At 40.8% G+C, this 26,926-nt stretch overlaps 2 protein-coding genes across 2 annotated transcripts; both read left to right on the forward strand.

The window, feature by feature from the left end:
- The first annotated feature begins 12,018 nt into the window (after positions 1-12,018).
- LOC310965054 (RNA-binding protein 15-like) lies at positions 12,019-15,402 on the forward strand. The gene has a single exon (XM_083938435.1). It carries the CDS (start codon positions 12,150-12,152, stop codon positions 14,691-14,693), a length of 2,544 nt encoding a protein of 847 aa, XP_083794561.1. The 5' UTR covers positions 12,019-12,149; the 3' UTR covers positions 14,694-15,402.
- A 7,018-nt stretch (positions 15,403-22,420) lies between these two features.
- On the forward strand, positions 22,421-26,394 carry LOC310965572 (pepsin A-like; the record flags this gene model as incomplete). Its single annotated transcript, XM_083939244.1, has 9 exons — positions 22,421-22,476; positions 23,057-23,207; positions 23,293-23,410; positions 23,769-23,887; positions 24,514-24,710; positions 24,817-24,933; positions 25,650-25,794; positions 25,883-25,981; positions 26,257-26,394. The coding sequence occupies 9 exons, from the start codon at positions 22,421-22,423 to the stop codon at positions 26,392-26,394; spliced, it is 1,140 nt and encodes a 379-aa protein (XP_083795370.1).
- Between the last annotated feature and the right edge of the window lie 532 nt (positions 26,395-26,926).

Genomic DNA, 26,926 nt, shown 5'->3' on the forward strand with positions numbered 1-26,926 from the left:
ACACACGCACGCACGCACGCACACACACACACACACACACACACACCTCTTTAAGTATCATCAGATTCTCCACAAACAACATAAACTCCACACAAACACTCTCAGTGATAAAATGATAGAAAAAAAACGATAATTTCCCCTTTGTGCACATAGGGGATATTTGCTGTCCTTGTTTATGTATTTTTTTTCATTGCAACAGATTTTCTCCCCTGTGTTTATCAAGATGAGCGTGTGATGCAATAATCCATGGCCATTCACAAGTCTTCATAATCCTGTGTGCATTAACTGTAAAGCCCCCAGCGATTTTTTTGCTTTCTGTCTTGTCATTCAATCCCATCTGACAGTGTAAAAGACATGCAATATCAATCAGAGGCCGCATCACCCAGCCAACGCGGAGAAATAAAAACACCCAACGAATAATCCTGCTGGAAAAAAAAAACCCTATCACACAGTTTAGATGCTGATGCTAAGTCTGACTTTCATGCCACAGTAAAGCCATGTTTTCCACGGCAGGAAAAAGCCTTTCATTTGTGCTTGCAATGTTTTCTCTCTCCTGTGTCAATCATATACTTAGAGGAAGATCTACATCTTCAGTACTCAGATAGAAACTGTAGAATTGTATTACCCATGATTACATAACCACAGTTATCTGATATGGACTCTGAATATTCAAGTTATTTCTTTCTGTTCACCACCTTTACTAAACGACTTGGACTCACCCTTATTCTGACGAAATGTCACATCGACACCAGAGGGTGCATTATAGAGTAATTTTGAATTTTGACAATGATTTAATTTAGGAAATAATGTCTGCTGTGTGTGCAGCTGTCTTCTGTTGTGACTCCATGTTCTTGGACATACTCTGAGAATGGATGTTTATTGTCGATTGACCTGCAGATTATTTTCTCAATTCATACATAAAACATCAGGAAAAAAGTGAAATATATTCCTAAAGCCAAAGTCGTCAAATCGCCTCGGAAATGTTTCGTGGTTTTTGCTTGAAAAGTTATTGAAATTATTAATCACAATCATCAAAATGAACATTCAATCAACTAACTGACTTTAACCAAGACAGACTATTAAAAATGGTCATGGTGCAGCATAGAAATACCTGTGAATAAATCACACTGGTAACTTTCCACCTACAAGAGCAGAAGTTCAGACATAACACATGCTCTCACACATCACACACTTCACTGTCAGACAAGTTATACTCCAAACCACCAGCAGACCCTGCAGGTATCAGCTTCGGTAATCAGTCCTGTTCAAACGTCCACACTTGTTCATTAATCGATTATTAATCCTGTGATTAGCAGACTTTTCAGTGACTCTGAACCATAGTTAGTGGTTCATCAGCTGTTTCACATTGATTACAACATGTAAAATATCTGAATCATCAACCATGACATTAAAAGAAGAACTTTGAGAAATATAGACATGGATCAGTGTAAAGCTAAGGAACTGAAGACTTTAAGACACTGATTTGTACTTTTCCCCCATAAAACCCTTCCACTATATGAAACTGAACAGAGCTGCAGGTGTAAAGCCCTCACTTACCGACACCAGCAGCACAGATCACTCCCTGTGAACACCGGGTGACACATCTGGTGCTGATGTGGATCTGAGTGCGATCACGAGTGATGCGACGACTTTTAAACACGCGCACTCAAGGTCAAAGACGATTATTGTCTGACCTCCTCTGTTTCAACTAGAGCACATTTACACCACCATGCACATTGTAGACACGAACAAAAAGCTGTTTAAGATTTAAAACAAAGCGATTGAAACTATTTCCCCAGCTGTCTTTGAACTTTTACTTTTTTACATACCAGGTGATGAGAAGAATGCACAGTGGGAGGATGTTAGGAAAAAAAATCTTTCTCACCGTGAGTCTTTAGGAGCGATCACAAATATCCAGGGTTTATTATGATGTGTAGAGAGGCGTGAATACATCCGCCGGGCAGCGCTTGTGTGTCGGTGTGCTTACTGACTGAGCGCTCGCAGGACTACTGGAGGACGGAGGATCACATGCTGCTCTGCCTACAATTAACATGCAGGGTGGAGAGTCCGGGGCGCACCGTGACGCACACAAGTGCTGCTCATTTCCAACAATGATAAAAGATCACCTGCCACTCACTTGTTTTTGTTTGAGACCCCCGCCCGTGGCAACATGTCTGCACACGGGAAGGTGGGACGATGAGAGAGAGAGTAAAAAAAGAGGGATTTGTCAAGGTTATCCACTCCTACCTGAGGAAGTGATGCTCTGACGCAGCTGTCGTCATCTCAATTGATAAAAAATTGAAGCAATTCAACACTGGCCTGCCAGAATAGCTTACAGAGAAAAAACCCACATGGTATTATAAAGATAACAAAAGCAGGGCTGAGGGTTTGTTGGAATCGCCCCAAATGACACAGTTATAGACTACAACTGCTCAACAATAATGCACATTTCTAAATAAATGAATACAACAGATAAATGGATAATACAGCGGAAGGGTAAAAAGGATCATTTGCACTTAAAGAAAATGTTACAATAATAATACCAGACTACATTTTAGTTGTATAGCTTTAAAATGTAGCCTACTCAAAAGTGATGATGTACCATTACCTCATGATCGAGTCACTATACTTTATGTGATTGGCTCACATTTAATAGATGTCACTTTCAGTTATTTCAATTCATTTCAATTTTATTTATAGTGCCAAATCATAGCAAAAGTTATCCCAAGAAACTTTGCATGTAGAGAAGGTCTAGACCACACTTTGACTTATTTATTAATTACAGAGACCCATCAAATCCCCCATGAGCAGCAACAAGTCACCCTACGTATATACAGTATTTAAGGTATTTAAGTAACCTACTGTAAGTGTTTAAGATGCGTTAATTCACATATTTATTGATATGCAATCAAAATAGCTGTATTCCTCTCACACAAAAGTAAATTTCAGCTCCAGTGCTTCCTCTGAAAAGGAACCAAAGCTGTCAGAAAATTGTAGTGAAGTAGAAGTGCAAACATGGAAATAGTAGTAGGCCTATCCAAAATTGTCCTTAAGTAGCTACATTACTTGAGTAGATAGTTACCTTTTTTTAATCACTGCCTTCTATGTACTGATACGATTCTTTTTCCTCTTGAAGGATAGAAATAATTTCTCTGAGGGAATTAATTCACTTCATAGATGACTGCACAAATGATCTCTGGCGGCTTTATCTCCATGTTCAAACTGTAGACTTGAGCTAGGGGGTCGTTTCTCTATTAAACATTGGACACACAACACGACTGCAGCCGACACAGTCACCATAAAGTCACCGGCCCATAAATCACCATCCACCAGAATATTCTTTATATCACCGAGATTGGGGAGGAAGATATTATCGAGAGGTAATTTTTCATTCTGACCCACGGTATGGATTTATTTCATTCCCTGTTCCCACACGTCTGCCTCCTTGGTCGTCTTAATCAGATGGTTGTCTTTGGTTGTCTCTCGATGTTTCTCTTCATCTGCATCATTTTCAAATGCATGTATCATGGTGGAGTTTGTACAAGGTAAAAGTGGAATTAAGTGGCTTTAAACTTAATCTGGGAACAAAATCAAGCTTAATAAGCATTAAAACATTTTGAACCGACCCCAAAAAAGACATGCCCTCTAATCACATCTCATATCATATTCCCTGTATCAGTGATTCCTTTAGGATGCAGTTCAGACTGTGTGTAGCATCTAAGACGACCTGAGCTAAGCTTCTGATCTGTTCTCTCTTAAACAGCTGGCCCTCGCTTGCTGACACTTTTGACGCACCTTCCTCGAGCTGACTGCTGGGAGCAGTTGCCACAGCAACCTCAGGATCATATGACAGACTTTGTCTCTTCTCTGCACTCTCCTCTCTGAGTTCCTCCTCCCACAAATTGTTTTATCCTGGTAGGAGAACAACAAAATGCATTTCAAACATCCAAACACGTGTGTAAATTAACTTAGACCATCGTCTCTGAAGTTTCTGTGGGATAGGTGACAGACTTTTCCTATACTGACACCTCCTCCTTCCACTGTTTCCTCTCTTTCCTCAACTCTATACTTTCCTTTTAAAACAAAAGCAAGTTTTGAAGAAATCTCTGAACTGCGACTGAAACAAGTGTAAGTGGATAATGAAGTCTGATGAAGCCAGTTTAAGAATTATATGTACAGTAGCATGACTATGAGGCAACTGTAAAGTCACACTGTCTTCAGCCACAAAAACTGCTCTTGATTAGTGTAGCCTTATCTGAGCATCTGCTAAGTAGACAGTGGTGTCACACAGTTTTTTCAGGTTTTCTTTATTAAGCTTGCATCAGCAGCCTTGCAGGCCTGTGGGACTGTTGGCACAGCAGTGCTGCCACCCTCTCTGGTTAGCAAATGACCGAACAGTCCCATCTGCTTTGGAAGAGCTGCAGCTTTGTTCTGCCTTCACTTCCCTCATGTCCTTTTACTTACACCTGTATTTCTTGTATATACTGTTAATCTTTCTCATCAACGACACTCCATCTGGGATCATCTGCAGTATTTGGTTCGGGGAAACCCCAAAGATTTGTTCCCTTGTTCTTGTTAATTCAGCAACAGATGTAAACAGTCCTGCTAGCAGATCTGTGAGACTGCTCTAATGCCACATTTCCAACGCATGGTACGGTACGGCGGCACTCTATTTGACTTGCATTTTTTTCATTTTCCATTAGAAAAAATTGTGAGTAGTAGGTGGTATTTCTTTCCTGTACCACCTCAGTCGAGGTTCCAACTTAGTTAGTAAGAGTTAACTCGCAACTTTAGCAACTGTAATTATCTTATTTGCTCAACCCAGATTTTTTTCTTAAATGTCAGAATGTGAAACTGTGCCATACACCACATCATATGCAATATCTCTTTTCCTAGGTCTGGACCAAATTGGGGGGCCAAAACCAGCACACTGACATTTCCATCCAGCCACACTGCTAGCATGACTATCAAGCTCCAGAGAAGCTTTAGTGACAGACTTTCCTGTCAGATTTGAATTCATAGTCTCTAACATTTCTCCTTGGAAAGCCTTTCAGGCTAGATGTAACACTTTATTTTCATCATCACCCTTTCTCTGCTCTCTATCACAGTCCCTCTGCACAGTGACCTTTCTCTTGTTATAAAGCATTTCTGTCTGGAATAAATGTCCTCTGTGATTGTTATTGGATTCTCATGGTGTCTTGGTGTCTGACGTCAGCGCCCTTTTCCACTCCTCTCCAGTGTTCACCTTCAGTCGCCTCTAACTTCACATAGTCTCCCCGCTGCTGTGCTGCACGCGCTTTCTTTGTCCTCCCCCACACCCACTTCCACTCACGTGCGCTCATGCATTCTGCATCTGCACCACAGCATCCGCCCAGTACTTTTCCTTCACTCCAGTCTCATTTATATTCCTCCCTCCCCACCCCGTTCCTCCCCTCGTGTTTTGCGATGTCTGGGTCACTCTCAGCTCCTAAAAAAAGATTCACTCTGCATGGGGCTCTGTGGTATTGCTTATCTAGCCCATTATTCTGAGTACAAGCACTTTGAACAAACATAATTGCACCCACACCACAATTATTGCTGAAACAAAGTGAATGTGAACAATTTTGACATATGCGAATAAAGGAGTCAAAATGTTCGATGTCTGCATTTGCCAGCTCATGCATGACGTTGCTCTCGGTGATCAATGCATTGAGAATCCGCTGAGGTTCGTTTTCTCACAATACTACTTCATCAACATCATTCAAAAAGTGTGCAATAATGTGTGAAAGAAAAACAAACACATTCTGAGGAAATACAAAAATAATAACTTTTCATGTGTTGTTCATCTTTCGCTAATACTGTCAAAAATACACAGCAGTCTTGACTTTATACTTTAACTGCATCCTCATACTGTTGTAGCATACCCTGCTTTCCCAGAGTGCATCAGTGCGCAGGGACTTGCTGGTGTTGTGCAGGTGTTCACACAGTGGAGAAAGTGGGTCACGCCAGGCTCTGAGAGACCGACTGCAGTGCTCAGCCATAAGGCAACACTCCAACACCATGTGTTTATTACTGTAACACAGGATGTAATCAAAAACTGTTGTACTGAGTCTCATCATTAGATGAAGATACAGTGAGAAACATTACAGACCGGTTATGACACAGTGTAGTAATGAGACACTGTAGATGGGAAATTCACCAAAGATCGCATACATGCTCAGGTGAGACAGGTGAGGGGTCAGTTATCTTTTGGTTGGCAGATATGCACCAATAGATCTGTTACTAAGCATCTGTCTCACGTGAGAGCCAGGGGTGCAGTGTGTCAGATCATGCTGTTCACCTTAATGCGACGCACAAAAATAGAAACTCATTAAAAGCTGTTTTTTCCTCACTAATCCTGTGCAGATTTTCCCTTTTGACAGCTCATTAACAAAAACCCTCGCATGCCATTCTGTTCGGGACGGTTACTATCAGATGAAACAAATCTGAAATGAATGAAATGAATCTGCTGCAGTATATTCAAGGTTTCATGTTTCAGTGAGTTCAAAGCTGAAGCTCTGTTGAATTTGTTACATATGTTACTAAAAGCATTTCTATGTGTAGATTTGATTTCTGTAAGAACAGCCACTATAATTCCCTTTGACATGATTGCCACCATTTTATAAGCACAATTGGATGATTGCATTGGTTGAGGACAAACAACTGACCTGGATGTTGGGAAGAGATGTATAGTAGGAACACATTTCCACCGCTCATACTATCTTTATAGACACACTTAAACCCATTTTAATACTGGGTGGCAGATTGCTTCGCTGGGCCTGTTCCGGGACATGTGACGGTCTATAGAAGAACTTCACCAGATGGTCTCTCAAAGAGGGGCCAGTCCAGCTCACAGGGGTTGAGGGTAAAGCTTCTGTCCCCATTTTTTTTGGACAACATAATCCTTTTAAAATACCCCTGCAGCAAAGCACACTGAATTTTTCTAAGTATTGTTAGTGCAACAAGGTTTATGCAACAAATAATAGAGTCAGACTCAGGGAGTCAACAAAACGGATCAGATTAAAAGTTTTTAGTAGCAAAGAATTTAAATAAATATGGAACAATTTGAAAGCAGAAGGGTGGTTAAGTTATGTTTTGTTCAAAAATGATAAAGCTAAAAATCGCCTTTGATTTGTCTTTTATATTTTTTGATTTGTAAAGATGAATATTGTTGTAAATTAATATGTCTGTTCTATGACAGCCTGGGCAAAGAAAACAGTATTTCTTCAGAAAAATATCTTTATTTCTTAAGAATCGTATCAGATGAAGGAATGAAAATTAAGCCGGCATACGCACAAGTGTGTGTGTGTGTGTGTGTGTGTGTGTGTGTGTGTGTGTGTGTGTATGTGCATGTGTCACAAAAGTTTCTGAAATGCAAGCGTTTTTGTCCATAAAGCAACACAGTCTAATAATTGAACGACCACCTCTCCTCCTGCTGTCGTGCAGGCTGTAATCCTATGCGTGGGAGCGCCCTACATACGTGCCTCAGCATTTAGTCCTGTATGTTATCACTAACAAAAGAATATATAAGAATACCCCACTGACTTCAAACATTAGTGTAGTGTTGATAATGCTTCAGGCTGCAGCACAGTGATGTATTTACTGTAACTGTAATTTAATTCAAAATGATCTGAGGGACAGGCAGTGGTGGAGTGACTATTCAGATCTTTTACTAAAGTAAAGTCCTTAATTCAAAATGTAAATTCAGTAAAAGAACAGAAGTATTATCAGCAAAATTTACTCAAAAATATATTCATATATATTCAAAGTAAAAGTACGACGAGGAATGGTTCCTTTCACAGAGTTGTTTTATTATTAATATTAAGTATTATATGCTGTTTTTATCACTGAATAATTGTGAGGGCATTTTTATATTGTAGTTCATTAATGTGGAGCCCATTTTAGAAAGTTTGTTTACTACTGGATAGATAAGTAGTGTACTCCATCATATCATATAAACACATCATATGTTTTTTTATGTTGAAGGTGACCAGTAACCATGATTAGCAAATAAGTTCTGTGGAGTAAAAGTTTGAAGTATAAAGTGGAAATATTCAAGTTAAGCACTAGTGTGCTGTTGCCCATAAAGTTGCACATTCCTCTTTTGATTTTATTTATATGTGGTTTAATTTTCCCTCTGAAATGTTTGTAAGAGATTGAAGTTTTGACAAGATATACGCTTTATCTAACAAGAATAAATCACATTGTCACAATCATTTTACGAGAAGAGGCAACAAATATCTTATTCCAACTTAATTGGCAACAGTGTAAGTCAAAATAGTTTTTTTGTGGTCAGATGGTATCAAAGAAAGGTAAGATGGTCACAACTGAAGGGGTGGAACTACCGGGAGGCACATAGCAGCTATTAATACCTTGGAGTCCCACAGGAAAATGGAAATCATGAGGAGGATGCAAGGGAGGCGGCCACAGCCAATTACCTACACAGAGTTAGGCAGGTCCTGAAGAGTCAGCTGAATGGGAAGAACAAGGTCCGAGCCATCAACACAACGCACTGCCAGTCATCAGATACCCTGCTGGTATGATAACCTAGCCAAAGGAAGAGATAGAGACCACTGATATCAAGACAAGAACGTTCCTCACAATGCAGAGAGGGTTTTACCCCAAGTCCAGCACCCTGAGACTATACACTAAGTGGAAGGAGGGTGGCCCAGGACTAGTAAGTGCCAGAGCCACTATCCAGGGTGAAACCACAAAGGTCCAGGAGTACACTGGGAAGATGGCTTCAAGTGATGAGCTGCTAAGTGAGTATCTCAGGAAGCAGAAACCATACCAGACAGAACTCCAGGTGCATGCTGTGTGAAGATGCCCCTGAGACAGTCCAGCACATAATAGCAGGATGTAAGATGCAGGCAGGTACAGCATACAGGGAACGCCAAGTGGCTGGCATAGTGAACAGGAACACATTTGTCATAGATGGGTTTAACCTTGACCTTTGACCTTGAGTTTTCTTTCATTTAACTGAAGTTTTTTGTTACAGTAAATACATCACTGTGCTGCAGCCTAAAGCATAATCAACACTACACTAATGTTTGTAGTCAGTGGGGTATTCTTATATATTAAGAAGGTTGTAGATGGGCTGGAAGTCCTATGGACAAAGTGGGACGCACCTCCAAAGGTGGCTGAGAATTACAGATAAGATCGCTAAGATCCTGTGGGACTTCCAGATCCAGACTGATGAAATGGTGATGACTGACCAACCGGACATTGTGGTGATCGCCAAACAGCAGAATATGGCACATGTTAAAGATATCGCAATCCGAAGAGACAGCAACCTCAAGAGGGAGGAACATGATAAGCTTGAAAAATACCAGGGTCTTAGAGAGTAAAGATGTGGAAAAGATGTGGAAATTGATGGCAACAGTGGTTTCAGTGGTAATCTGAGCACTCGAGGCTGTAACACCCAAACTGGGACAGTGGCTCCGCCAACATGGAAGATCAAGATTCTATCAAAAAAATGTTTGAATGAATCCAACATATTATTAGCACAGATAAATCTGCCTATTCATAAAAAAAAAAGTCTTACACAACCTTGATGAGGCTGACCGGCCATAGGTAAGGTAGCCACTACGTTAGCCATGCACAGATACAGTTAGGCTTAAGAATTCACTGGGCCTTCCACATGTATGTTTAACAACGCCTGTTATTGTAGGCTCATTTTAATATGCAACTCCATTTAAAACAATATCTATAGTGGGGGGTCCCTGCTTCGTCTCTCTTTCAGGGGTCCTTGGCCCAAAAAATGAAGACCCCTGGTTTATCTTCTTCCTGTTTCAGTGAAAGGCTGCAGCTGATGTGGTTGTCAGGAGGATCTTGTCTACCCCCTACTGGTGTAAATGAGGTAAAACATGTATTTGTTATAGTGTGACTGACAGGAGTACAGCTGGTTAACACACACACACACACACACACACACACACACACACACACACACACACACACACACACACACACACACACACACACACACACACACACACACACACACACACACACACACACACACACACACACACACACACACACACACACACACACACACACACACACACACACACACACAACTGGATCCTGGAATTTGAACTGTATTATCATTGTAAAATAATTAAGTTCTGGCAGATAATACATGAGAAATAGGCACACTGTGACATGTAATAGCCCCACCTGCCTCACTGATTGATTTGCTTTACATCTCTATACCATTCCTTAACACAGTACAGAATATATATATATATATAATACAAACAATTACAACTCTTGGGAGAAAAACTACAGTGTGAAAGCTTACAATCTACAGTGTAAGTGTCCCATAGTAACTCATGGATGGATTACTGAACGGGCCTAATGGCACAGCAAAGGCCACAAGGCCCTGGCCTGCTGCCCCTGTTACATCCTCGCTCTATAGACTAAAAGTCTGCCCCTCCTCCACTGTAAACGTATGGTTTTCCTGCCATGTTTTACTCAATACAATGTCAGTGTTGTTTCAAGGTCACCATGCAATCTGCAAAAGTGCTTTTCCAGACCAATTTATGTTGTTTCACTGGCTCCCTGTCAGCCTCAGGATTGATTTTAAACTTTTGTTATTTGTTTTTAAAAATTTAAATGGACTAGCACCGCTGTAATTATCTGAATTTTTACATTGTCACACTCCAGCAAGAGCACTGAGGTCGGCTGATCAACGGCTGCTGGAAGTCCCCAGGACCAGACTGAAAACCAGAGTTGACCGAGCCTTTGCAGCGGCTGCCCCTGGGCTCTGGAACAACTTGCCCTGGCATATCAGATCAGACCCTGGAGGTTTTAAGGTCCCTGTTGAGGACCCACCTGTTTTCCATGGCTTTTAATTAAGGCTGAGCAAGACATCTGTCTGTGAGGGAAGAATGTATTATGATGCCAGAAAAGAAAAGAAAATGCCAGTGTCCTGTATGTCTGATACTGAAGGAGTTGAATTACTTGACCAAGGAGAAACAGAAGAGTCGTCAACACAAAGTAGTGCGTGACGCCACCTAAAACAAAACAACAAAGATCAGATTCTTATAGCAAGAGGAGATGGGCTTTCATCTCATTGGCTATAAAGCATAAACATGACATTAAGGAAGTGACGTGAGTGTCATCATTTAAGTCTGCAGAGTCAGATCAAAGGCGACAAGGGAATCGTGGCTCCAGGGATTGGACATTAACCCAAACTGTCTAGGGAAAATGTAATGCTCCCTATCACTGTCTACTGTATTTTATGTGTATTTTTTTATTCTTATTGTATTGTATTTCTTACTAAACTGTAAAGCACTTTGGTGGACCGTTGGAAGTTTTAAATTGTGCCCAATAAATAAAGTTTGAGTTGAGTTGAGTTATTTCAACTATGTAATGATGTGCCCATAAGGCTATTTCCACTTATACTGTATCTTTATTCATATTAATTCATTCAAAACAAAGATTGGACAACTCTTAAATGCAAACTGCTGTTGTTTTTGGCTTTTCTGCTGCTCTAGTCTGTCACAATATATTATATTTTTAAATATTCAGATTTTAAATCATATTTGACCACTTTGGAAAACTCAAAACTCAAAAATAATGAATCAGCAAAAACTTCAAGCATTTCAAATGTACTCCCTTAGTTTTGCAGACCCCATACGTTTTTGTTATTCTCCATTCCTGTTTCTATGTTTTACTGCCGTTGTACATTTTATTTTATTATTATTGCTTCTGCATTAAGAGAAACATTATTGGTAGAACATGTAATGTGTATCGCTATTTTCAATAAAAAAAAAAAGTATGTCCCTCTCATTATCTTCCTGTAGTTCCCAAATCCTCCTCTGCCTGTGGACAGACAGTACTTTGACCCCACGAGCAGAGCCGCACCCTTGTTTATAATAGGCGAGCGGACATCCTGTTCATATAAGTGACAACCCGCTCAGCCAATCATCTTCTTCTAAAAGACGCGTGGGCGGGACTTCCCTGAACACTCATAGTAGTGCTGCAAAGTAGTAGTCCAACATGGCGGATATATCGCTCGCTTGAGAGTGTGGGGGAAACCGTGTAGAAGTTAAGCGAGTTCAGGTACATTTTAGAGGATTTAAACAGATTAGTCTGTAGACTGCATATATCAGCTTTTGGAAATGAAGGGGAAAGAGCGGTCGCCGGTGAAAAAACGGCCCCGGGCGCCAGACGAGAGCAGAGAGCGAGGAGGAAGTCACCCGGGCAACAAGAAGACCGGAGCCCTAGCGACGGTTGGCAGCAGCAGCAGCAACGGTAACGGCTCTGCTCACAGCGGCGCGTCATCCAGGAGAAGTTTACACAGCGAGAAAAGAGACATGAGGGACTCAGACGGACACAATTCATCCAGCCGGACTGCCGGCGGGTACAACGACTACGTTTCGGGGAACAAGCCGTACGGCGGCGCTGACGTCGAGGCGGAAACATCCAGGTCCAGTTCACGCAGCGACCCGCGGCCTGCGTCGACCCCAGAAAACGAGTACAAGACTCTGAAAATAAGTGAACTGGGCAACCAACTGAACGACGAGGAGATAGAGGACGGGCTTTTCCACGAGTTCAAGAGGTTTGGGGACGTGAGTGTAAAAATCAGCCGAGAAAACGACGACAGGGTGGCGTATGTGAACTTCAGGAGGCCGGATGACGCCCGCTCGGCCAAACACGCCCGCGGCAAGCTGGTGCTGTACGACCGGCCTTTGAAGATAGAGACGGTTTACACGAACAGACGCAGGAGCCGCTCCCCTATTTCAAAAGACACTTTCTCACCGGGACAGAGGCACCTCCACTCCCAGAGAGCTTCGTCTCCCACTGTTATGGGCTACAGAGGCTACCGGTTACAGCAGCTGGCTATGGGCCGTCTCCCCCCTCCACCTCCTCCACCTCACATCAGAGATCTGGAAAGAGACAGGGATTTTTCAGTGTATGATGCCAGGAATAGACCCCCCTTCATCCCAGAATGTGCTGTTTTCCGGGAGGAGGACCTGATGACCCCTGAGGATGACCAGAGGGCAAACAGGACTTTGTTTCTGGGCAATCTGGACGTCACTGTGACAGAAAGCGACCTGAGGAGGGCGTTTGACCGCTTTGGGGTCATAACAGAGGTGGACATAAAGCGGGCAGTGAGAGGCCAGAGCAGCACCTATGGGTTCATCAAGTTTGAGAATCTCGACATGGCTCACGGTGCCAAAGTAGCGATGTCAGGTAAAGTGGTTGGCCACAACCCAATTAAAATTGGTTATGGTAAACCCACACCAACAACCAGGCTGTGGGTCGGTGGCCTCGGCCCCTGGGTTCCACTCCCCGCACTGGCCAAGGAGTTTGACCGCTTTGGCACCATCAGGACCATAGACTACAGGAAAGGTGAGGTGTGGGCTTACATCCAGTATGAAAGTTTGGATGCTGCTCAGGCCGCATGTACTCACATGAGAGGCTTCCCTCTTGGTGGTCCTGACAGGAGACTCAGAGTAGACTTTGCGGACACAGACCACCGCTTCCAGCAGCAGCAGCAGTATGTGCAGCTCCCCCTCCCCCTGCCACACTATGACTTTGTTCCTGAGCCCTTTGCCCACCGCATTACAGACTCCATGAGAGTGAGGGAGAGGTCTCCTCCACTCCTTGCTCGCTTCAGAGACAGAGATATTTACCCCAGTGCTGAATGGTCTGGCATGGGTGTCCATGACAGGATGCGAGGAGCAGGCTTTGATCCCATAGATCGTACGGACAGGCGTTCCGGCGAGACCTGGACAATAGAGCGGGAGTTACACGGCCGAGATCTAAGCCGCAAAAGGAGACATTTGGATGATGGCAGCCGGCTGGATCAGTCACCTGACAACAGTGACTTTGGTCTGCGCCGCCATGTCGGCTCGTTAGAGCGCAGCCCTGGAGGGAACAGCCGAGATGGGGGACGCGGCAGTGACCCTGAACGCCTGTCTCGCTTTGGCAGGACCTCCCCTGTCAGAGAGCGCCAGAACACCAGCTTTGGAGACAAGAGAAGAAAAACTCTAAGCCCGACTGTGCCAGGCTCAGAAAAGGACCACAAACGCAAAACCAGTGACTCATCCAAGAGTCCAGCGAAGAAGGAGGATCGCTTAGAACTCTGTACATCCTCCGCTTCCTCCAAGTCTGGCCCGCAGTCTAAGTCGGCAGCTGGAGGACAAAAGCTGAGTCGGGTCTGGCAGGGCGTCCTCCTGCTGAAGAACAGCAGCTTTCCCACATCACTGCACCTGCTGGAGGGGGACATGGACGTGGCTACCAGTCTGCTGTTGCCGGGCTCCGCAGGGGGACAAGCGTCCCAGCTAAAGATCAGCCAGCGCCTACGCCTGGATCAGCCCAAGCTGGATGAAGTTTCTCGTCGAATCAAGGCTGCAGGCTCCAGTGGATACTCCATCCTCCTGGCCGTGCCCGGGAAATCTGAAGATGCAGGGATCCAGGACGCCAGCAACTCTGCTGAGAGACCACTGAAAAACCTGGTGTCCTACCTAAAGCAGAAGGAGGCGGCTGGCATCATCAGCCTCCCTGTTGGGGGCAGCCGTGACAAGGACAACGGAGGAGTCCTTCACGCTTTCCCCCCATGTGAGTTCTCAGAGCAGTTCGTGGATGCCTCTGCCAAAGCCTTTGCTAAATCAGAGGAAGACTACATGGTGATGGTAATTATCAGAGGAGCATCATGAAAAAAAAAAAATCTAAATGTCTCTTTTCACACTCATGAACTGTTAAACTGTGAGTTGTAAAAACAGGGAGAAGTAATGATAACAAAATGACAGGGGTCTGATTTTTAAGTTCCCTAACCTGCATGATAGCTTTTATCTTATCATATTGAAGGTTTTTAGAAATGAAAGTCCCATTGAATTGAATACATTTTTATAAATTGGTTTGATTATGAATACAGGAGGAATGCTGCATTCTGCTATTTAGTTATTAGATAAATGTATATTACTTGAAAGGTGCTCTGCTTAGAGTAATTCAGAGCAAGGTACAGTTCTGTGAATCAATACTCTGTGTTGCCTTATCTCATTTAAAAAGAAACGATTCCTTTATCATTTCATACAATGCCTGACTATGACAAAAAGAATTTAAGCAGAGTATTTTGTCTGTACACAGCATAGATTTAACTGGCCAGTGTCAACACGTTTATAGTGCTATAATGTTTGTACAGCCAGCCTATGAAAGAATTACATCAAACTCATGTACATATGATTCAGAAAATATATCTATTCGCTCTAAAGCTTTACCCATTGCTCATTTATATTCCAGATGTGAATCTGTATTACTTTTTGCTGACCGAGTAAACATTTTGATTCAAAGTTTCATTATAACAGCCTTTCTATTTTGTCAGTTTTGGCCAGTCCTACGTAAAGCTAAAGAAAATTGTGTAAAGTAACCGGTCGAAGGGCATTAAGGGTTATAAGAGGATAGATTACATTAATAACAATGCTCTTTTCTGAGCCACATCTGGATGTTTTCGTGATTATAACAAGGTGAAATTAATGCAGATTTCTGTTTTTCTGTCTGCACTATTGTCATTAGCACTGGTGTGTGTGTGTGTGTATGTGTGTTTGTTTGCATATATATATATATTTATATATATATATATATATATATATATATATATATATATTTATATATATATATATATATATTTATATATATATATATATATATTTATATATATATATATATATATATATATATATATATATATATATATATATATATATATATATATATAAACATAACACACACACATAGGGGTGGACACAAGCATCAATCACTTGTTCATTATAATGCAGTTCAATACATTAACCCTACAAATAATACTACAAAGATAATTGTGTTTTTTGGTGTTAAAATTATGCTAAAGAGCAGATTTTAAGCTCTGTGTTTTATTGAACGGTATTATGTTATACGCTGATATTTAGGGCTGGAACTAATACTTCATTATTGATTAAGCTACTTGTGCTTTTCTTGATTATAGTTTGGTGCAGACAGATGTCCGTCCTCCACAGAGCTGGGTCTGTCCCACGTTCCTGTCTGTTATAGGGAAGGTTTTCGCTGCCACTGTACTCTACGGGGGAATTGTTGGGTCTCTGTAAATCATAAATAAGTCATTGAGTGTGGTCTTTACCTACTCTGTAAAGTGTCCTGAGATAACTTTTGTTGTGATTTGGCACTATAAATAATATTGAATTGCATTATTAAAGGTGATGCTTTCATGTCTTCGAATAGCATTGTATGGTCCTACCAAAAGTCCAAAATCCAATGATATAATAATATATAATTGACTGGTTGACCAGTTCATCAAAATTGTTGCAGAATAATTATCGATCAGTTGATTAATAATTTCAGTTCTAGATGTTATTACCATGGAGTGTCTCAACACAACTGAATGGTCAACTGTATTGTAGGGTTTTTGTTTTGAGTGACATTATACAGAGTTGCTTTTGTGTTCACCCCTTTTATATTGTTCTTTTATTGGCATCATATTCAAATTGGTTGAACAGAAATTGGTTAATTAAATTCTTAAATTTTCTGTGAAGCATGTACTGTTTAAGAAAACGATGCTGTAACCTATAAATTAAGAGCTCTTTGTATGCCATGCACACCTCTTTTTGATCAGGAGTCTAGAAGTAGAACATATTGCTATACTATCAGTGGACTGCTGAACGAAAGAGGGGAGAGAAGGTCATCTCCAGTGGCCTTACACACTTTCCTCTGAAAGGACTGTTAATGAGTGTTTTTCATGCTTTGATTTGAGTACTGTGTTTCAAATGGGGAAAAAAAGAAATGATGTGTACTGTATACTCAAGATATCTGGAGAAAGAAATGGAGAACATCAGTGCTCATGGGCCTAAGAAGTATACGTAACTGTCAAAGTGCAACATGCGCTTGATAGAGTTTGTCTCAATAAATTTACTCTTTCGTGGGAAACACGAGTGCTTCGGAAGACAACTTTTGTGACCTTTTCTGTTCTTGGAATTGTCTATCAAACTCTAAAGGCTTTATCACTTTGACAGCAGGAGCCGTCCCGGCAGAAAGGAAAGGAAGTGTGAGCATCAATTGGAGGTCAGCCTCTCGGTTCTGTGTTTTCATTTTGTTGATCATCATTTGTTGAATGACCTCTTCGTGAAGAGCTTCGTTCAAATTGAAATTTGGCCGCACTAGAATACTTCTCAGTCCCTCTGCGAAGGCAAATCTAGAGTCACTGTGTCTCTTCAGATATGTGGCCTATTCCTCAGTCACCTCTGGCCTGTTTGTCAGGAGGTGCGGCTGGTTTGTCACTTGCCAAGTTTTGCCAAAGTCACCGGGGTTGCGTCCACATGATGGCCTCTCAGCGGAAGCACAGCAGCGTTTGAAGGCCCTGGTCTTCTTTCTCATCTGGCTCCAGCAGCACAGAGTATTGTTTCAGCGTCTGCAGCTTCAGAAAGGAGCAGAGTTCATTTGTGTAGTTGCTTATTGCTCTTGCCTTGGAGATTTGAAGAAGATCTCTGTGCTAGGGCCAGACGTCAAGCGTGTCTCATCCTGTGTCGGAGAAGAGGTTGAGACTGACACACCATCTGCTTTATTTGCCTTAAAACGGAAAGGAAACACAACAGAGGATAACAGAAGCCTGTGCAGGGAATCCAAATCTATAGGTGATATGTTTATCTGATTTACACACTTTTTATCTGCATATGAAAGCAAAGTGAAGAGTATCCTGCTATCATAGTCAGGATGTATATCGTCAAGACGGTGCTGTTCCTGCTCATCAACGCGTCACCTCCAAACAAAAGGACCTGAGCAGCTTCAAGTGTTGGTGCGGTGCCACAGCTGGGATTCAAGGTTTCCCGGAGCTGTAAAAGGTTTGAGTCTCAGCCGGGCTGTACCTGCTCCTGTTCCACAGGTAACGTATCAAGATGGCCTAAACTACCGACTTTGGTACGTATTTAAATATGTAGAGAGTAGGTCTTATTAAAAATCTGGTTAGAGGGTGAAAATATCACAAAAATTACAAAAAAAGGAATGTCTTAAGTAAATACCAAACTGATGCCCACAGTGCACCGTTTTTGTTGAGACAGACACGACTAAACAAACAACAAAAAACATTTTTGAGGTGTTATTTTTTGCTGATTCAGCTTTCTTCATTAAATTTTGGTCATGATTTTTGACACTTTTCTATTCAAATTAAAATCATTTTGCAGTGTTGGTCACAAATGCAGCAGCAATCCATGCAGCTACTACTGTAAATCTCAGCAGCAAAGGCAGCTACACAAGAGTCATACTCAGCGGTTAAAGAAGATCCTTTACTTACGTCAGCAGAGCAACAGTATATTTTATTAGGTCATCATATGTTTTGTATTATCTTAACCTGCAAAATTACCAGCAACTATATCCCTCTGATAGATGTCGTTACCTTCCACCACTGGTCGTAGCTGAATGTCAACGTAAGGAAGCTTGTAGACAAATCAGCTACTGCAAAATAATGTAATGTTGTATGCCAAACATAAAAACAGCAAAGGTAAACGGCAACAAGTCGAAGGTTGTTAGTGGGATATTTCTTAAAACAGTCTGAACCATATTCAATTTGTTTGCTCTTTTTAATTTTTCCAGCCCAAGTAGCTTCTTTAAATCGATAGTTTAAGTAAGCTTTTTTAATTTACAAGAATTGAGAATGTTAAAGCAGAAAATGTTTAGAAGACCTATAATCACATAGGAGCACAGGATGATAACAAACTGAGTCATCACTGGTTGTAATGGATGTCAAACATGCAGTGGAATTTAAAAAAAGTGAATACAAATAGTGCCAGGGGATGATTAGTTTGATTAGTTATGTTATGATGCCTGCATACATATGAAGGTGTGTTTACTGTTTATGAAGGTTACACAGTAAATGAGCATTACCCTCTAAACTAAAAACTAGATACTGGAGAGCCGACACTTGAGTCAGGGTGCGATAATGGGGCAGTAAAGGTCAGTTAATCTATGACGTGTAGGCCGAACTGTAATAGTAAAGTGAGGTCTTTCTTCATCTTTAGTTCATAGCTGTATGATGTTTTGGCGATGCAGTCTGCACTTCTTCGCTGTTCTTAGTTCAGCCCCTGATTTCACCTTATAGTCATAACAAAATGGGGGAATTTCCTGTGTTTTTAGAAAAGACAGCTGCATGTGACTCATACAAAAAGATGCTAAATTACTTTAAAACAAAGCACAGATAAACAAACTATGCTGTACATAAATAACTGTGTATATATTAGTAGTGTGAGTTGTAGTCAAAATAAGTTATACTTTGTTATACTTTGTAAGCCTTTGTTATATAGGACAGACAGGAAGACATGCAGCAAAGGGCCGGAGGTCAGAGTCGAACCCACGGCCGCTGCCTCTTTACATGGGGCGACTGCTCTAACCGGCCGCCCATGATATGGTATATTTTCTAGAATGTGAGCACAACTCTTTATCCTTGTAAAAAGTATTTCAAAAAATCCACAAAATAACCAATAACAGTGGACAGTAAGCAACAGAAATCAATCCATTTTAAAAGAGGAGTAGTAAGAAGCACTATGCGCGTCAAGTCCGACTCCTCTTCTAATCATTGATACATCAGTTACCACCTTGTCCCAGCATTAGTCCCCACAACTAAACCACTGCATTCCTCCTCAGCAGCACGACCCAAGTATGTGAAAAAGAAAGAAGAAAACCAATAACAATATTACCAACAAACTGTGATATCTGTACTTAGAGGCCTCTATGATTCTTCCTCCAGTCCGTTCCACAAAGTCACCCCACGCATAGACACATTTAAGTAGGGCTGGATGATGTGGCCAATATAGGTCATTTATCATCTCATCTATATCTATATAATCACACAGTAAAGCCTATTTTTGTCAACTCCTGTGTGAGTTTAATACGTAACAAAAGAACTATTCTTTTTTATTTTCTCATTTTTATTAAGAACTTCAATACAAAATCTAAACTCAAAATATTTCACATCAGATTTTATGTGCTAGTCAGTAATTGCTTGTTTTTATCAATTTAGATGATGCAATTGTATCTCAATATAGGAGTCGTGACTGCACTGAAAGATGATAAATGATCATATTGAATAATTACCATACTTGTTTTAAATTAAATGTATCTGTTTGAGAACTTGTTTTGCACATTGTTTGTGCAGCCTTGAATTCCAGCAGATCCCTGAAGTTCACTGCATGGGACTTAAAAACAGATGGTTAGTGAATGTAGGGCAGAAGAACATTATGTGACAGTAAATGTACAACGTAACTCTTGTTCTTCACTGTTTTTCTTAATGACTGTTTTGGACTAAACTCCCGTTTGTTTGTTTTTTTCATGTCCTGCTAATGATTAAAATGTTGAGTGTTTCAGGTCGTCAGCTCAGTATGGAGGGAAAAAGAAAGACTTGTATTTAGCTGCAGTGTGACTGAATGAGCTCTAGCAGCTTCACTGAAAAGGTAAAAAAAGACGATGCACATTCAGAGAATTCATCAGACAAGACAAACTGTGCCCTTTGGTGAGTACAACTTTAAATTTGTTTTAAGAGTGCACTTATCATATCTATACCTATCAGTATTCTGTATTATACATTTGATTTGACCTTGAATAAATGCTGCTATTCTCAGAACATATGCTGACGACGTGTGTTTTTTTTTGTCATTTGAGTGGTTTATTCTGCTTTTTAGACTCTCAGTCCTCTAGAGGGCAGAATTGGATGTGATTAAAAGTTATTAAACTACCAGAGCACATGGACAGAGGACGTGCCTAGAGGGGGAAATTATACAGTATCAGTGTGTTTTTTAAGCAATGCCATAAGCTTATGCAGTTCATATGCACTCACCGGCCACTTTATTAGGTGTACCTGTCCAACTGCTCGTTAATTTCTAATCAGCCAATCACATGGCAGCAACTCAATGCATTTAGGCATATAGACATGGTCAAGACGATCTGCTGCAGTTCAAACCGAGCATCAGAATGGGGAAGAAAGGTGATTTAAGTGACTTTGAACGCGGCATGGTTGTAAAAACTCAGAGGGGCTGGTCTGAGTGTTTCAGAAACTGCTGATCTACTGGGATTTTCACGCACAACCATCTCTAGGGTTTACAGAGAATGGTCCCAAAAAGAAAAAAGATCCAGTGAGCGGCAGTTCTGTGGGCGCAAATGCCTTGTTTCAGCCAGAGGTCAGAGGAGAATGGCCAGACTGGTTGGAGCTGATAGAAAGGCAACAGGAACTCAAACATCCACTGGTTCCAACAGAGGAATGCAGGAGAGCATCTGTGAACACACAACACCACCTACTTTCTATCAGAGAGGGAACAGCAGCAGAAGACCACACTGACACTTTATTCAGGCACTACTACTAGAACACTATTTTTCAGCGCAGAGGGACCTTTAAAGTTGCCGTATTCAATAATACTTAACATTTCCTTCCATTGGTACACGCAGTAGATGAGAAAAGTCAACAGAAACTCGTAGAGAACACAGTCTGGTAAAGGTCAAACCGCACTTCACACTTATAAAACGCGCACACCTCTGACTGTGGGAGAAGGTGCTGAAATTAGACTGCACATTTATTTTGTTGTCCAAATGAACAGAGCACTTTTCAACCCTTAATTGTCTGCTAAAGTCAACTTGGTGTTGTTCGTGGACACTTCAAAGCCTGACGGGGACTTTTTTGTTCAATCAGTTATTTCTGCACTGCACTGGAAATCTGCTCCAAACTAATTTATTTCCCACCAACACCTCTCTGTAGGTTTGTTTTCTTCAGTGAGGTTTAAAACATGCCTGGACACACACTAGTGATCAGAATTAGAGAACAAATTATAAATACTTGATTTAGTCTGAAATATTGTTATTTTTTATTGTTCAGGATATGATAGTATATCCGCTGTGGCTGTACTTCACAGCATGTAAAACACATCCAACCTGTATATGTATCTACTTTATTGGGATCATTTATCACCTTTTCTTTATTTTAAATGTTTTTGTGACATTCTTTTTTTTATTATTCACTTAACTTGGATAAATTATAAACAGAAAGTCAGTGGAAAAGGCGAAACTCATTATTTAGCAGTTTATATTCTCTGCATTTACACAATGCTGATTATTGTTTCAGTGAGGTGTTGACTTTTAATCCTGATTTCTGGTCCAAGTTCACTTTAAATAAAGAACTGAGTAAACTTAAACATATTATTCTTATCGCTGAGTTGATTGACATTAGATTAAAGGACATTAGGAGAAACATACTCTGTTTCTATTGTGTTCTTTATCTGAATTCACTCCATCGGCACTTTGTAAAGTGGTTTCTTATCAGTTCAGCTATTATGAGAGTTGCTGTGAAAAAGGGGGTTGAGACTAGTTCAGACCTGTATATAAAAACACCACCTGTGAGATCTTTGTTGGGTCACTTTACATGATGAAGTCCGCCTTCGTGCTCCTGGCCTTCCTGGCTGTCTCACAGGGAATTCTCAGGTAAGATCTACGACAAACAGTCATGGACATTAAAAGGAAAATATAGTGTTTAACATACTTTTGAGTGTGGTTGTTGAGGTTTTTTTTTTAACGGTCTATAGCTGTAAAAGTTCAAAGTGATAAAATTAAGAGGCATTTAAAATAAAGTGGGTTCCTCCCACAGTCCAAAGACATGCAGCTGTTAGGGTGACTGGTGACTTGTAGGTCAAACAAATGAAGCCATGTTTGATACTCTAAATAGAAAATCCACCCTAAAGCAGTTTTCACAGGTGTGGTATTCAAATGATTTCGGACACATGGTACAAACAGCAGTTCTTAAGATGAAAATGATGAAGCATCAAGCATTGAATTGATTGATTTGGCATCATGTGACACTGAGTTGGTCCATAGATCAACAGCATACGAGACAAGCTCTTGGCCTTTTCAAGCTCAGAGCACTTGAGTTTATATTCCCGTTCTACTTTCCCAAATCCCTCCCTCTGCTAAAACTCCTTGTTAGGATAAGTTATGAGGTCTGACACATTTTTAAAAATGTTAGTGAGTATGCTTCCAGATAACTGTCACACTGCCTGCTGCTCAGGATTCCCCTGATGAGAGGGAAGTCAGCCAGGGAGCAGCTGGAGGAGAGAGGCCTGTTCGAAGAGTTCAGGAGGAAGTTTCCATACAACCCTGCGGCAAAGTTTCTCCTCAGGCAGGGGCAGAGTGCGGTGCCCATGACCTTTGACCCAGACGTAAGTAACATGGAACCGCAGTACACGCTGCCCCATGTAATCATCAAATGCTAGAACTGACTACATAATCTTATTTTGGGCATAGACAACATACTACGGAGAGATTGGCATCGGGACTCCACCTCAGTTCTTTAAAGTTCTCTTCGACACGGGTTCCTCCGACCTGTGGGTTCCCTCTGTGAGCTGCACCAGCTCTGCTTGTGGTGAGTGTATTGATTAAGGTTTAAGGTCAGCATAATTAAACATATTGATGATGATCCATTATGTAGCAGCCTTTTTATTACTAAAAATGTTTGATCTCTTCTGTCCGATGTTTTGTTATAAATGATAGTAAACTTAAACATAAGCGTGGTATCTTCTGCTTTTGTTCTATTGATTGGACAAAAAAGGTGATTTTATTGTCAAATCTTTACTACTTTTGGGACAATTTTAGACCAAACAGTTTATCAATAATGTAAATAATTGTTATGATCAGCCCTGGTTCTGACTATATTCCTGTGTTGAGAGGTAAAGTAATGACATGTACTCTCTGTCGCCTGTTTCTCTCCTGTCTGTCACCAGACAAACATGAAAAGTTCAGCAGCTCAGCATCCTCCACTTTTGAGGCCGGCACAAATACTTTCTACATCTCGTACGGCAGCGGATACGCAGCAGGGAATACTGGATATGATCTCATAAAGGTAAGGATTAAACATTCACAAGTAGCTAGTAACTAAGTCTCTTTACTCAAACGTCTGAGCTTTTTACATCTCTACATTTATATGATAGCTAGAAGTTAATTTCAAATTAACATTTTACATGGAAAACACACGATAAGCCTATATAATACAACACATTGTCAAAGATTTAACCCTGACATTTTTGGCTTGTTGGGGCCCCGTGTCACATTTTAGACATCTATGAGTTGCTCTAAACTTCCAAATATTAAAAAAAAGACAATTTTCTCACCCCATCAATCGTCACACGACCCCTCAGATTTATGTTGTGACCCTTTGGTGGGGGCAGACCCTTAGGTTGGAAACTGCCCGACTAAAATAACGAATACATTGATGTATTAACAATACCAAAAATATATATACTATATATATACTTTAATTTCAGTGATGATAACAATAATAATAATAATAATAATAATAATAAACCATACTTTTAGTGAAGTAGGATTTTCAAAGAAGAGTATTTTTTACATTAATATATCGATACTTTTACTTAAGTAATGAATCTGAGCACCGCTGCTGACATGCACCACATATGTACCATTCAATACCTGATCTGCTCCCCATAATCATTTGCCTTTCCTAATCAGGTGAGCGACCTCTACGTGGAGCACCAGATCTTTGGCCTCTCTGAAACAGAGGCGCCTTTCCTGGAGTATGTGCCCTGGGATGGGCTTCTTGGTCTGGCCTTCCCTGGCTTGTCACATGAGGGAGGCACACCTATATTTAACAACATGTGGAACCAGGGCAAGATCCCCCAGAACATGTTCTCCATGTACCTGAGCAGGTGAGGTCATATTTGAGCCACGAAACAGAGAAGTAGAGCTTGGATTGTGATTTTATGAATGGTGCAGTGCTCTTTTTCTCAAAAAGAAAATTCCCTGTGCCTCTAGTTCTGTAGAGGGCAGCATGTTGATTCTTGGAGGAACTGATTCCTCATATTACACTGGAAGCATACAGTGGATCCCCGTGTATAAGGCCACAAACTTTTGGAACATTCAGTTACAAAGGTAGGTCCCTTTTCAGGTTTAAATGCCCATGTTGTGCTTTAATCAATACAATGGAAGCCCATATTCACTAATGGGATGGAAAAAAAGATCCTGTAGGTCATTTTAATGAGAAACGTTCCTAAAATAATGAGTGAGTGTGTCAAAATAATGACATAGTGTCTCAATATAATGAGTTAGTATCTCTAAATAATGATTAAGTATCTCTAAATAATGAGTTAGTATCTCTAAATAATGAGTGTGTCAAAATAATGACATATTGTCTAAAAATAATGAGTTAGTATCTCTAAATAATGAGTTAGTATCTCTAAATAATGAGTGAGTGTGTCAAAATAATGTCATATTGTCTAAAAATAATGAGTTAGTATCTCAAAATAATGACATAGTGTCTCAATATAATGAGTTAGTATCTCTAAATAATGAGTTAGTATCTCAAAATAATGATTAAGTATCTCAAAAATAATTATTGGGTGTCTCAAATAATGACATATTTCAAAATAAAGAAACTTTCTCAAACTAATGAGTAATTCTTTCAGAATAGTTAAGTCATTATTTTGAGAAAGTTTCGCCTTATAATGACTTCCAGGATCGTCTTTTTTCTTTCTTACCCAAAATGGGCTTCCATATATATCGCCACTTCACAGTTGGCGTTATTTGGTCTCTTTTTCTTGCCTCTGATGTAATAGCGGGTGCGTTTTTATACTTCCTTTACTTTGCAGTATCACCATCAACGGGAACACAGTTGCGTGCTCTGGGAGCTGTGCAGCAGTAGTTGACTCTGGTACTTCTTTCATCATCGGCCCTGGCAAAGATATTAACAACATCAACGGCTGGTTGGGAGCCTCCATGGATAAGTACGGTGATGTGAGTGTTTTAAATGTTTGGTATAACGTTAAATATGTGGAGTGAACTGTAATGGGTTTTAAAAACATTTTGTTGATGTGTCTCTCAGGCTGCTGTAAGCTGCAGTAACACAGACCTCCTGTCAGACGTTGTGTTTAACATAAACGGCTACAGCTTCACTCTTCCTCCATCAGCCTACATCATCAAGGTTTGTGTTTTAAGCACAGATTAATATTTGGTACTTTCTAAGAGTTAATAGCTGTATCTACTCACTTTATGGATGTTAATACATCATTTATTAATCTATTCATAATTTAAACAATGTTTAATTTATACAATATTAATAATACATGAATATGATCAACTTTTGAGAAATTATTTTACGATGTAGTCTAATGCATAGAAATGTTGATTGAGTAGCCTCTGCAGATTTCTTCCATTGTTCCAGTATTTCTCTAATGCCTCTCTGTCCTCTCTCCTCAGTCCTCGTCTGGGTGCAGAACAGGGTTTGCACAGCAACAGGAACCCGGCACCTGGATCCTGGGCGAGGTCTTCATGCGGCAGTTCTACACGGCCTTCGACGTCAGCAACAACCGGGTGGGTTTTGCTCAGGCTGTGTGAAGGCGTGCGAAGAGACGGGACTGTTTCAAATAATATTAGCCATTTGTCAGAGGCTCAAGTCTAAGAGCTTGAGCTATTTGTAAAGTAATTTTATAATCACGATTCACTGCAAAACAAACCATCCTGTAAAAGCATTAATTTTGAAGTGAATAAAACTAATAAAACGTTACCTTTCCGACCTCAAAGTCAGCATGTGTTTGCTCTAAATTCAGGGACTGAAATGCCTGTGAAGAAACAACCCAAATGTTTTACTCCAATATGTGTTTTGGTGGCCACTAGATGGCAGAGGACCCAGTGAGCTGCACATTCAGTCACTTCACCACTGATGTGGTTCAAGTGAATATCCAGGGAGCGGCCTGAGGAGAGGATGAGTCATCTTGCTTAGAATTCAGTCTCTAAAAAACACAGAACCGGCCGCCAGTCATTCGTTGTCAACAGGCGTCAGTTTACCTTCATGCCATCTGTGTCTGTGATGTTCACTGATGTGAGATTTTCTTTAGTCTGCTGCATTTGTTCTAATTATAATCTGTGA

This window comes from Echiichthys vipera (assembly GCF_963691815.1).
Source record: "Echiichthys vipera genome assembly, chromosome: X".
Lineage (NCBI taxonomy): Eukaryota > Metazoa > Chordata > Actinopteri > Perciformes > Trachinidae > Echiichthys > Echiichthys vipera.